This window comes from Peromyscus eremicus, chromosome 3 (genome assembly GCF_949786415.1).
Source record: "Peromyscus eremicus chromosome 3, PerEre_H2_v1, whole genome shotgun sequence".
NCBI classification, from domain to species: Eukaryota; Metazoa; Chordata; class Mammalia; order Rodentia; family Cricetidae; genus Peromyscus; species Peromyscus eremicus.
The window spans coordinates 113,093,188-113,107,594 of NC_081418.1; the positions used below are offsets into that span (position 1 = coordinate 113,093,188).

The 14,407-nt window shown below is 43.6% G+C and overlaps 1 protein-coding gene across 1 annotated transcript in view; it reads right to left on the bottom strand.

Moving 5' to 3' along the window:
* Window positions 1-14,407, bottom strand: part of Pdzrn3 (PDZ domain containing ring finger 3) — a 233,784-nt gene that overhangs the window by 14,501 nt on the left and 204,876 nt on the right. The window contains exons 4-5 of the mRNA XM_059258289.1: window positions 7,753-8,000; window positions 4,455-4,542 (exon numbers count right to left, since the gene is read on the bottom strand). Coding sequence (XP_059114272.1) covers window positions 4,455-4,542; window positions 7,753-8,000 — 336 coding nt within the window. The remainder of the gene's footprint in view (window positions 1-4,454; window positions 4,543-7,752; window positions 8,001-14,407) is intronic.

Below are 14,407 nucleotides of genomic sequence, written 5' to 3' on the forward strand. Positions count from 1 at the left end.
CCATGACCTAAATTACCACCCACTAGGCCCAGCCCCTTAAAGGTTTACCTAATTCTTCACACAGTCATTCTGGAGACCAAGCCTCCAGCACAGAGACTCCCTATCCAACCCTGGCCCTGTGGCTTTCCCTTCGCTGCTGCTGTCATTATTTCATGAATTAGGTCAGCTGCTTTCTTAAAAGTGAGAGGTACACTAAGAGACAGTGCTTAAGTGATGAAACTTACCATGAGCAAAAGACCACAGGTGGAACAGCCTTCTCACCTGCTGTGGACCTGCAGGACCTAGTGCTCACCACCACTCAAAGGAACTACAGATGGGCATGTCTATTTGCTGGCTTTTCAGGAAATGCTAAGCTAAAAGTTCAAGGGTCCTGATGGTCTATAGGCTCCTTCAGCCAAGCAGAATGATGACTTCTTGATAGTGTATTTCTAAGTGGCAAATAGTAGACTAAATATAACAAGATGCTCAGAAAAACCCAAGAATAGACTTCAAAATGAGCATGATGGAAAACTCTCCTAGCATCAAAATACCAAGCTTGCTGGACTCTGAGGGCTAGCCAGGTTGCTTAGCTGATAAAGGTGCTTGCTATGCAAGCCTGTTAGCCTGAATTTGATTCTCCAACCACATAAAGATAGGAGGGAAATGATTCCATGGAGTTTTCCTCTGGCTTCTACATGTATGGTGTGGTACATGCGCACCCACATATAACACACACACACACACACACACACACACACACACATTAATAATAGGTAAGAATTAAAGAAAGCAAAGAGTGATAAATACATGCATTCTAGTACCAAAAAAAAAATATTTTGAGCATTCCAATGATGTGGACTCTTTGTCTCTGCCTTTTTCGCCTTTGGAAAGAGTCTCTTTGCCCTGACACATGTCTTGGGGATGGGCTCATCCATTTCTAGCCAGTGATAACTTCACTTGTAGGACAATATGGATAACACTAGTGACTTGGCAGCACATGCTGGTGCTACACTCAACGACATGCCAACCCCCAGACCCTATTAGTGTGACTTGTGAGAACAAGGAGCTGTGGAGGCTTGGGCTTAGTTATCTGAACCCATGACCTCTAGATCACAACCTTTCTGACTGCACTGTGGACTGAGACGCATGGGGACCTTGTGAAATTGCAGACTTTCTTGTAGTTTTGGGGCCCAAGACTCTATAAAACCAAGAGGAAGCAGGGCTGCTGGTCTTTGGTTCATACTCTGGACAGTGAGTTTCTAGGGCACTCAAGAGGCTCTCAGGCTGTCAATATTGAGAAAGTTGTATATTTTAGTTAGAAAAAGTCAGTCTGGGGCAGGTTTACACTGTTGATATTTACCCAGTCTTCTGAGAAAAGACAAAGAGAGCCACAGTGAATGTGGGCTGCTAGTGCTTGGAAGGCACCCATGGTAAACACAAGGGTTTAATAACACTGTCTTTCTTATATTTATTTGGCACATTGAATTATATTAACTTTTATCTGTGACAGTTGATATTGACTTTCTGCTTGAGGCAGTGGTATAGGAACTACCTTTGTTTAACTGAATTGAAGAGAAATTAAAAGAAAATTACAGTTCTGGTGATAACTATCAATGGGCACATGTCATAAAGGAGAGTGGTTCAAACTGGGCAGGTACTGTGGTGTCTCAGTGAACTGTGACCATTAAACCAAGTGCAAGATCTTACAGGCAAGACTGTGTTTCTGGGAGAGCTTATTGCTTCTATCTGCTCCTTAGAGGGACAAAAGAAGCCAACTTAACTAAACACCCCAAGCCACAACATCTACGCTACTTCATAAATCTAGCTTCTGAGATACTTGGCAGCCTGTAGAAGACTTCTTGTTCCTGTTATGATGCCCATCACACAGCAGTGTCATTCCATGGATAATGGACTCTTCTGGGAGGACACTGTTTCTCCTACAGTATCTAAAGAACTCCAGATTGAAGAGTAAATGCTAACAGGTCCACTGTTCACCAAAGAGGTCTGCAGGATCTGTGTGCCCTCCTCTCCCCTAGTATATTTACCATGCTAATCCAACACTCAAGGTCTTAATATCCTTTATGAAATCTTTTTAGTTTTGTCCATCTTGGCATTCCCTTAGAGCACTTGATCATTGAGCTCTCTTTTGGAAGAAGATGTCCTGAAAGAGCCATTGGCTGCTTCAAGTTGTAAAATGCCAACTCATGTTTTTAGGGACAAATACTAAGATGTGCCCATACCTAGCTGTCAGTGAGCAACCTTTTTGTTGGCTGATTCTATACTTTTGTTGACCTTCACTCTGTTCTGCAGTGAGAATCAGGTAGCTCTCAAAGATGTAAGAAGGATGCAGATATTTTAGGCTATCAAGCTGCTTCTACTGTGAAATGAGCCACCACTACCTAACAGTACCTGTTGTTCAGCAGGGCGGCATGGATTACATAGCAGAGGGCCAGGAGAGTAGATAAAATGTAAATGGATGGATTTCCTCTGGCTGACTTTCACATGGGGCCAAAACACTTACCTGACAGTATCGAGTGGTATCTTGACCCTGCTTTACAAAATTAGTTTTCATATAAGCTCTGAAGTTTTTTTTTTTTAAAAACACATTGAAATTTGACACAACGCTTTCTCAAAAGTGTTAAGAACCACATGATAGAATTTAATGTTATTTTTATTTTCTATTCTTCCTAAAGGGAAAGTGAGAAGTGGAACTCAGTTGGCTACTTGGTGTCTGCTAAGTATTTTAAAACTCAACATAGGGCAATGTGACATTGTATGACATCTAGACTCTTTGGCCACTATAATACTTGGGAGAGAGCTGTGGATTTTTATGACATTGTCAAAAGGACTTTAGGAAATGTAAAGTAATTGCATATGGGAACAGCTCCTTCGTTAAAAAAAAATAAAGAGTGGGCTACATTCAGTCATCCTATTTATTACCCTATTGTTGAGTATTGTCTTTGAGGGAAAAGTGGTGATCCAACAACCATGGCCTGATAACCCGAAGGGTGCAGTAGTGGCAGGCATACCTTGGCTGTAACCAACAGCTCTCTAATTGAACTGAACACTCATTCAACAACAGGAAAATTATGCCTGGCACCGGAAACCTTGCTAACTACTCAGTGCTAGCGGAGTCATAGATTGTGAGGAGAACCTACAATGGCCATGTTACTCAACCAGTATAATCCCTCACTATATTCTAAATGTTTGTCCTTATACCCACAGATAAGTGTAGTCCTTATTCCTAATCAAGGAAACTTCACTTTGCAATAGACAGAGCCCACTACAGAAACCCGTAACTAATGAAAATGCAAAGTTCTACAGCCCAGTCCCAATGGATGCATTTACAATACAATTCCTGCACCTAACACTAAAGGATTATTGTGGAAGAGGGGATGGAAAGAGTGTAAGAGCCAGAGGAACAGGGGGTTGGCGGTGAGACTGAGTTTCCTAGCAATTTCAGAGTTCACCCCAAAAAGTCTCACCAATCTGACTGCCAGAAAGTGAACTGAACAAGGACAACAACAACAGGTGTGCTCAGTGGATGGAGGAAGGAACACGAGGCTTCAGCCCTACATGAGAACTACAGGCAAGTAAGGAATGTAGAGAGTTGGAGAAATAGCCTTCCCCAGCGAAGAGCACACTGATTGGTTATCCAGTACCAAAGGTCAGCTTTGAAAACATACCTACAAGTAACATTGTGCAGATCAAGCAGGCTGTCTTTATGTATTTAGGGATACAGATTCATACAAACATGGAACAACAATGAAAAAAAGAGGCCATTTGAAAGAGAGTAAGGAGAAGTAGGAAAGGGAAGGGAAGATGATGTGATTATATTAAAATCTCAAAAAGTGAAACAAGTTTAAAAAGTAGTGAGCATGTGAACAATGGGAAGGTAAGGAGGCTTATGATATTTCCAGCGTGTGCAGATTTCATGTACATTTGTGTGTGTACTTGGCTGTGCATGCACATGTGGGGCCATATATATCACATACCTTCTGTTGGTTTCCACTTTATATTTTAGAAAGAGTTTCTTTGCTGAACCCTGAGCTCACTGATTCAGCTAAGCTGCCTGGAAGGTAAGCCTCCAGGATCTACATATCCCTGCTCCTTCCAGTTTTGGGGCTATAGCCACATGTCACCATACCTGGCCTTTATGTAAGTGCTGGGGATCCAAACTCAAGTACACGTACTTATACAGCAAGCACTTTACCACTGAGCCACCTTCCCAGTCCCTAGGACCTCCTTTTGACAGTCTGATTTGGGGCCCTGACTGTTAGACCCTGTCTTGAACTAATGGAAGGAGGAAGAAGCTGAGCTGTGCCTTTCAGGGTGGGGGTGGGAGGTTACTAAGAGGTTCAGATTTTGATAACTTCATTATCATCCATAAACCACATTTGCACTTGTAGAGAACTCTAGCATTTTATGAGCCCAATGGAGACTCCCTAAGAACAGGAAGCAGCTGTGGTTCCTACCTCTAGCTCCAGCTCTTCCCTGTCCATGTCCTGATGGATGTCCCCCATGTAGTCATTCGGATCATAGTATTCATGGGATGAGGGGTGCCTGCAGAGAGACAGAAGGTTGTCAAGACCCTGGCCCTTGGATAATTATCTGTTGTCTTGTCCCCAGCCATCGTCAGTACAGGATCCCTTCCAGATCCCTTTCTCTTCAGATATGGCTCTTATCACCTCCATCCCAGTTTGGCTACCTCTGTGCTAATTTAAAACCATATGTAAGCTCATACTGTTGCCTCCAGCAGATCCTCAAAAGTACTGGAGACTCAAGACAAAAGAACCAAGGAACCCACTACTTTGGTGAAGCTTAACTTCCTCTGGAAAGCGCGAAGGTGCAGGTTAAGGATGGGGTAGACCTTGTTTCCAGAGTCCCTCCCCTAGCCCAGCATCATGGATTCATCCTGAGTACTTGCAACTGGTCTCTAGACAGAAGACAGATCTATGTTTGTTGCTACTGTATCTCACTGTTTATTTTTAATCTTGATGGCAGAAGCTCAAATGTGAGTAACACCCAGATGTGTGCTGGTCTCTGAGACCAATTTCAAGTGCTCAGCCATTTGCTGGGATAGTGAATTTTCTTTTTTTTTTTTTCTTTCTTTCTTTCTTTTTTTTTTTTTTTGCATTTGTCCCTCAGTGAGAAATGTATTTGCCACCATAGCTGTCTGCGTGTGTGTGTGTGTGTGTGTGTGTGTGTGTGTGTGTGTGTGTGATGAACACCTCCTTGCAGACATCAGTACTCACGGGTACTTGGGTAAGTGTGTGTATACATTCCTCCTCCTATCTGAAAGCCAAGAACACACATGTTTTTAGGGCAACACATGTACAACACAATTTGAGCCTGGCATCTCCTGGAAATGGTGTTAATGGAACCTCCAGGAACAACAGCAATGGGAATTAAAACACATTTGGCCAGTGGCTCTGGAGAAGCTTTGAATTGCACACCAGCTGCAGATAAAAGGCTCCTGCCTCCAATTGCCCTTGGCAGGGGCCCCAAAGCTCCACATTCTTACAGGTCAGGTAGCAATCCAGGGGGCTCTGGCAGTCCCTCCCAGCCATTTAGTTCTGAAACAATAGATGGGACATGGGTGGAAGGGCAGGCCTTCTGTTTCCAGAGCAATCAGGCAAATATATACTGGCTGCACTTACGGGGCTTTTAGACCTGAGGATCCTCTGGAAGGTCTGGGCTTTCGGTCATCAACCTAATACCCCTGCTCAACCCCAACATGCAGCCTTGCTGTTGCCTGACCTATGGACTTGGTGACATTTCTCAAGTTCCCTCAAGGGGATGTGTCATGTCATGTTAGTTAGACTTAAGAGGAAATTAGGGGTGTGGCTTCTAAAAAGCCTGTCACTCTGACACTTCAACATCTGAGAGTCACACATGGCCTTAAAGGGCTTGCTCATCAATAACACAAGCAGGTCTGGTCTGTAGAGTAACTGGTTTTAAGGCCATGCCCAGGGAAAGGGCCAGATGCTTCCCAGGAGCAGCTGGGACACTGCAGTGTCACGGCTGCGAGGTGAGATCAGATATCCCTGCCTTCCCACCAGTGCCATTGCCTTCTGCAGAGCAGAACCTCAGTCTACGGCGCCCAGTCTCCATAGGGAGTGCTGAGCCGGTCCACAGTATACAGCATTCAGTCTCTATAGGTGAACCAGGGAGTGCTGAGCAGGTCCTTAGACTACAGCACCCAGTCTCTCTAGCAGTGGTTCTCAATCTGTGAGTTGTGACCCCTTTGGGGGTCACATATCAAATATCCTGCAATCAGATATTTACATTAGGAACCATAACAGTAGAAAAATCACAGTTATAAAGTAGCAATGAGATAATTATATGGTTGGGGGGCGGTCACCACAACATAAGGAATTGCTTTAAAAGGGTCACAACATTAGGAAGGTTGAGAACCAATATTCTATAGGTAAATAAGGGGTTATGGAGCAGGTCCTCAGTCTAGAGTGCCCATTCTCTACAGGCAAATAAGGGAGGTGACAGTTCTTTGCAAGCTTGCAGACTGTGTGAAGGGTGAGTGTTACATGAAGGTCCTGTCTTCTCCCTTTTCATGTTGTCAGCTGTACCAGAATTCACTCTTGTCAACTGGGGAATTAGCTCCGGTTGCAGATGACAGCTAACCACTAAACCCATGAGATGAAAGGCAAGTCTTTGTCCGGGATTTGACAGAACCACAGGAGATGTGTGGGTACTCCAGCTATGGGATGACTAATAGAAATCCAACAGGTATGGCTCAGAGGCTTCTCTGCAAGAGCAGAAAATGCCTTTGAAATAATGCATCCCAGCAATTATCTGAACCCAGATGGAGCCGAGATGGGAAAAGACAGGGGTACCTTGTGTCAGCTAAAGAATCTGTGCCCTCAGATTGCACGGTTACATGGGAAAAAGCTAAATTTAGCTGGGCATCTTTAAGCCAGTGGTGTTGGTAGCTTTCTCATTCTTGACTTGTTCCCAAATTAACAGTCACTGCCACCACTTAATTGAAGGCTTACCAGATGACTGGCTACATATTATTTTCATTTAATCCTTCAACAATCCTATGAGACAGGTATGACTTGCATCTGTATCTTAATACAGCATAGAAAAAAATTAGGCTGAGGGTAATAAAGCAAAATGACCCCGGATCCACAGTAGAAATTAGTTTGGGCATCATGTCTATGAGATATGAATTCTCTGAACTGCTTCATGCTTTTAGTAGAAGATAGAGTTATGAAGGAAGACATTGCTGAGGTCTATTTGATCACAGCTACTATGCAATTGGTACATGGCAGTGATTATTTATATGGGGTAAGTCTGGGTTTAGTGCATGGATGCAGGTTTGAAATGAGACCCAAGGAAGCAGAGTGCATAACCTCTAGGGTGCTTTCTATACTCAACAGCTTACTTTGTTGTCTATTTAAAACGACTATCAGCATTCCCTCCAGTGGTAACTAGAAAATCTTTAAATTACCCTTTGCAGTGATTAAATTTTATTCCGACACAACTTTTACAACAGTTGTAAGTAATTTTGTTCTTAGAATATAATTTGAATAACTCTGCTCCAGGGTTATAATAAAGTCATTAATATGTCAGAGCAGTTTTGAGCAGGACTCGATTTATTGCCTCTATAAACAATAAAGTTAAACACAGGCAACTTGGAGGAAAATTATAAGATGCATTCATTTCTTTCTCTTCATGGTAAGGAAGAAGCCAGTTTTCCCAGAGTCCTTTGCCATATGTAGCAAGTTAGCAAGTTATGGCCAAGATACTTACTCTTCAGGCAGCAGGTAAGGATCCAACACAGGTGGGCTGGGAGAAGACATCTTGGTCAGGGCCATGATGTGCTCGAAGGTGATGTCAGTTTGGGTGCCAGTGTCTACCAGCTGTGACTCTGAGGCAGGCGTGAACATTTTGGTTCGAGGTGTCCTCCTCAACACTTGTACCACGATGGGCTCCTTGGCTGTCTTGAAAGCTTCCACAGCCTGGTCATGAGTTGCTCGGGATAAGTCTTTGCCGTTGACCTATTAAGACATATTTAGAATGGGAAGATTATCATAAAGCAGAAACCAGAGAGATCTTTTAGTGTCTTGAGGGCTTCTAGGTGTAAACAGCCAAGTGGAAGGAGAATGCTGGGGGTGCCAGAGAACTTCAGTTTTCTCCAAAGAGTAGCTAGTGGGAAAAGAGGCTAGAGCAGAGGTGTACAGATCTGGCATTGAATAATAAAGCACACAGCAAGGATGCCTTGGCCTCCAACCAGAATATCTTTAATGCAATTTCATCACTTGCTAATCTTCCCCATGGAAGGAAAGAGCAGCCTCGGGCTCCAAGTCTTCATCAGGGAATGATAACTTAACTAGAAATTAATTATGTTGCTTTGTTTTCATGTGTGTAGTATTTCCAGTTTGTGTCAAGTCTTCATGTCCCTTAAGAAGTCCACAGCAGATATCAAGCAGATAGCATGTACAGGCTAGATATACTATAAATGCAGAAAGAGTTCGAATGACCAAGTGCTGGGCAGATAACAGCTCGCTGAAACTTCGGTTGCTCCACTTTTCAATTTGCACAGCATGTTGCTGCTCCTATAGCCCGTTTCTCTTTACTGAATGCACACTATCAACTCATTGTTCTATGGAGCCGAAAGGGTAAAGCTATGTTCATCTCTCCTCTCTCTCTCTGCTACAGCCCCCAGGATTCCACATGTGAAACCACGGGCAATTCCTGGCTGAGTTAAGACACAGGGTCCAAGGCTTTCCTAGTGGTACTCTCAATACTAACTCCACACAGCTAACACGAGATGAAACCTTGAGAGACCCTGCCTCAAGGGAATAAATGACAGAAAGTGACAGAACAATACAGCTGATGTCCTCCCCTGGTTGGAGCACACTCCTCCTGGGATATACCCGGACACATACTAATTTTGAATGGGACCTGCACAATATATGATGTCTGTGCACTATACAGTTATATATGAACACCAGATCATTTACCAGAGGGAGTGAACATGGGGTCTTCTTAACACAGCCATGCTACAGTTTATAAAAGAATGAAGGAGTAGGAAGAGGGGGAACTTAGACCACAGGACTCTCCCAGTTGTATTTAGAAGGAATTCTTAACAGGAGGCTCTCTCTCCCCCTCACACATACTTAGATCTTAGGACTAATGCAGCAGGCAGACTGGCCATCCATTCATCCCTTATTCTGTGTTTTTCTGCTAAGGGAATTCACATTGGTCTCCCTTCCCATCTGATCAGGGGTCTTGCCATCACAGGGGAGCTGAGCTGTGTGTCCTGACTGATTGGCCATAGCCCACCATAGTGGTTTTGTACCTTCAGTCTAATGATGGAGAGGCCTGAGGCTGAGAGGAGGAATCTGGTAGGAAGCTTGAGGTTAGTTTATTTTTTTAAATAGATGTGAACTGGGGATGGCCATTCTTGGATTCTAGGAAAGCCATTCTGCATGTGGTGGCCTCCTAGGACCATATGGAGAACTAACTGGTGAAGCCAACTTAATATATGGACCATGGTGGAGAGGAAAAATGGAGGACAATTATCTTTTCTGTTGATATATTCCCTAAATTTTAAGCTATTTGATTTGCATCTTAAATTTCCATAGTCCATAACAGGTGTAATATGCATGGAAATACTATAAAAGTAGACATCTGCATTTTTCCAATGCTTCCTTAGAATGTTCTTCTATCAGTGTAGAAAGCATTTGTGGACATGTGTCCTCAAGGGCTGCATCTTCATCAGCTTGTTTCTATAGAACAATGGTGAGAAGGCTTTACTTACATAAATTCCATAAACCTGTGCTAGAACCACCACATGAACATTTACACGACACCCAAAAAGGGATGCGTGAAGGACCTGTACAGATCATTCTAAACTAGGAGCTCTCCCACGGCTTGATGGACTCAATGACTAAAAGCCCATTGGGTGGGGGTAGGGGTCTTCTGAATTGAACTGTAGGGCACCCATCACATCTCTTCTACTCAGCTGTGGGGAAAGAGAGTGGTCCAGAACTGTGTCTGAGAAATGCATGTCCTTCTGTGAGACATGAGAATGTCACTACCACTTAAGGCTGGCTTTCACTGAAGGGGACTTCTGACACCCGTGCCTAAGGGTATGGTAGTCTAATGCCATGTAGTTTCCCCCCAAACACAGTTCAAGTTCATGACTGCAAAAGTCCAGTGATTTCCTCTCTTACATCTAGGGACTGGGTGACCAGAGATAGAACTGTGGGATCAGGCCAGAGGTGGCATCCTGGCTGAGAGTCTGGGGTCTATTTCCTTACTGAAGGAAGATTTAATTACAGTGTGACGCTTCTTTGGATTATTATGAAGTTTAAGATAATATATGTAATGGTGTAACATGCTGATGTAAACATGTGTTAAGACCCCAGTGCTGAAGGTCAGCCTACACCACAATAGTTCCTTTCCCAGGAGAAAACAATCCACAAACCACATTTATCAAGCTCCAGCCTGGTGAGATTGCCTGGAGAGGGATTTGTTTACTGAAAGGCTTCCAGCTTCCTGCCCATCCTGTGTTCCTAAACTAACAATATATGCATACATCTTTTTAAGCTTCAGCTTGGGATTCTCAGGGGTGAGGAGTGGGGGCTGCAACAGATAAATTTCAGAGGACTTGACCCCTGCCACACAAGCTTCTTGACAAGGTATTTTCAGGATCATTACATTGCTTTAAAAGACGATGAGACAAGGCGGGAGTTTACTATCCTAGACGATCCATTTTTGCAGCCAAATTTGTTTTGAATTACCTCGTGCACATAACACTTATTACACTGTCATCTTGCAATCACATCACTGAGAGACTTAGCGAAGTGATGACTCTGGAGCATGCTGGCAGCCAACCGAGAATGGCAACCTTTATTCTCGGGATTAGCATGGCATCTACATTACACACAACGGTGCTGCTGATGGCTGCGATTAGAGATGGGACGCACACCCAGTGACGTTTGGCCCAGTCAAATTAAATATCATTAACTCGCCCAATTGAGCAGATTGCCTTTAAAACACTTTATGCAGCTCTAAAACCAAGTAAATGGAATGTTTTGGAACAAGAAATGCTGATTGCAAAGTTTATCTTTATTATAAATTAAATGCCTAAGTTATTCACCTAAGGCTCTGGTTTGTTCTCCGCCCCCTACCCCAGGGAATGAGGTACAATTATGGAAAAATCCAATCACTGAGTCTCAGGGCAAACAGCACCAGTGAAAATATGACATGACACTAAGGAACCTTAAAGAGGTCCTTTACCATAAGGTCTTCTGTGACAAGAGATAGTTAATACTGAGAGCATAGACAGATTCCTTCCTGGATCCAAGGAAGCCTGGATAAAGCTACTGCTCTTATAAAGAGGTACTTGTGGCTGTCATTTCTATAGTTGCTCATGACAACAATACAAAATTGGTGGATAGTCCATCTGGGGCTGAAGTCCACTGACAACCCATCTATCTTTAGTCATCTGCTCAATCAGCTAGTATTGGCTGGGACTGTTTGTCTCTTGGCTGGCTGAATGCCACCACAAGTGTTTCTTAGGGAGCATAAAACAACAGCACACGGGAGCTACTTCAGAAATGGCCAGAAGAGTGCATGGCAGATGGCATTTTACTAAGACAATTCAGGAACGGTTTGATTTGGCTCTGGAGACCATATATCCCAGAGACTTAGGACAATTGCTTCCCCGACACACAGACTGTCACAAGAAACGCCACTGCCTACTGCTGTCATACGGTGTTATCTCAAAATCCAGGAGTGAGCCAGAGTGATGGCTCAGCACCTAAAAGTGCTAAGTGTGCAAGTCTCATGACCCAAGTTTGATCCCCGGTACCCATGTTTAAAAAAAAAAGAAACCCAAAAGCCACATGTGGTGCCATGCATCTGTCATCCAAGGACTCCCGTGGTCAGATGGGAAGTAGAGACAAGAGAATTGCTTGCCTGGAGTATACAGCACAGCAGCAGGAGCAAGGAGACCCTGCTTCAACAAGGTGGAAGGTGACAACAACCCACCCTGAGCATTATCCTCGGACCTCCACACCTGTGCCATGGCAAGCATGGGCCCTGCATTACCACCCAGACAAAGTGAATAAATAAAGTTAGAAACAAAACCCAGGAACCGACACAGCTTTCAACATTTTCCACAACTGAAATGTAACCCAAACAAGAGACATGTCTTACCCTCTTGAACTTAGAAACTACCTTTCTACGGGGAGCCACTGGGTTTCTTGGGATAAGCCTATCACGATCACCTCCATTTCTATGACACATGGAAATGACCCCAGTGTAAAATGCTAATGTAGTTTTAAAGCCGAACTGCTATAAATTGTGCCCCTGGCTAAAACCCAACTTTTATAGGGATCATTTAATTAAATACAGGGGCACTGATTCTATTTTATAAAATATCATACCTCTGTTTTCAAACTAATTAAAACTTGGATTCCATTGAATCAAGAGGTGATGATAAACTCCATGGTGAGAGAGGGAAAGGTTTCACGACCTGGTTTAGGCTGGATTAAAAAAATTTTTATTTTTTAAATTCAGGAAACTTCTGTGTGTCTTAATTTATTTCAAATTTATGGTCTGCTCCAGGGCTGAAGGAGGGGAAGGCGACTTCTCTAAAATGTAGGCATTATGGCAGTTAAGAAAAAATATGAGCCTTGATGAACAAATGGTGTTTAAAGATCATGCTGCTGTGAACAGCACAACCCTTCAAAGACACACACACACACACACACACACACACACACACACACACACACACCTAGACTACACTTACATAGATCTGGGTTCCTATACAGTAACAACTTGAACCTGCATGGTTAGTTCAGACTCTAACAGGCACCTCAGAGAGTGTCCTTAGGAGTTTCTAAACTTGTCTTAGGAGTTTCCTCACCTGCAAAATCCCTTCCACCCCGTTCTTTTCCAGTGTCCTCCACCAATGAATCTGTGGCCTGGCTAACCTTTTTCTTCTGTGACTTTGGGGGATCAAACTCGGGGCAGTGCACCTGATCAGCTTAGTAAGTGCTCTGTCATTCAGCTCTTTTCCTAGTGGATATTTTCTTCTAAAGAGTCTTCCTTGTGCCTAACTTAGCTACTGAGCATTTTAATCATTTACGTTTTTCCTAAATAAGAATATATATCTGATGTCTAGCCACTGAATCATAAGTTGATGTATTTTAAAGTAATAGATACTAAAAGTCACACAGATACACACTCAAATATGTCTTACATATTTAAAAATGCTTCCTTCTCTAGTGACAGTCCTATTTTGAACTGCATCTCACTCCTCTCTTTAGCATCTAGCCTTGATATCATTACCACAAAATCTCATTTTAAATATGGCCTCTACATGTCCATGAAAGTCAGCATGTTTGATGAGTGCTCAAAATGCACATCGTTTCATACTATTGATAGGTGATGTTGAAAGCAGCTGAGCAATATCTGCTCGGACATCTAGTGCTGGACACTTGGAACAAGGTGTGCCCACAGGCCCATCTCCCTCCAGTCTGAGTCAATACTCAAGTGACTGCTCTGGCATAAGGCACATGAATGCCCAGTGATCCCAATGGGATCATTGCTTCATATGATCAAAACAGCTTCACAGTACTCTCTGCTTTGGGGATAAGACTTTGCTGTAGAAAGGAACTGGTGTATTGAAAAAGAATAAGGAGGCTCTGGCCAAGCTCGCCTCCTGTTCCTGGGTTCTGAACTGTCAGTGACAAGGCGGGGTCATTCAGGTGAAGAAAGCCAGCTCTCCACATACCCCCAGTGGAAATAAAAACACCAGATCCTCTGCTCTGCAGGACTACTGCTTCGGGGTGGAGGCTGAGCAGTCAGCAGTGTGCTTGGCAAGGAGGTGAATCAGGTAGTGGCCAGAGGCTGTCATCACCAGCAGGACAGTACAGAAGGGCTGGCAAGGGTCACACTTTGGGCCAAGTTCAAGATAGACACTGGTGAACTTCAAAAGCATTTCTGAGGTGCTAACAAAAGAATAAAACAAACAAAACAAAACAACCAAACCAAACCAAACCATCCAAGGCCCTATACATGCTACCCCAAGGGCCCTGCCACCTCTCTAGTCTTGGGGTTTTTGAGAAAGTCTTGCCACATTGCCCCAGATGGCCCTGAATTCTTGATTATCCAGACACAGTCTTCCAAGAGCTGAGATTAGCTGAGCTCTGCTATTTTGAAAGTCAGCATTATTGGCTTTCCATCTAACTGGGAAAGCACATGTGGGCGCACTGAGGGAGGAGAGGCAGGTGGGGTCATGCAAGCATCGTATCTGAAGCTCACAGCAACAATGTCATCCTGTCATTTTTTTCATCTTTCTGGTGCAAACGTCTGCTGCTTTCAGAAATAGCTTACATAAACTTTTAGTTCATTAGGTGGTTTCCTCAGGAGCTGCCTAAAAGAA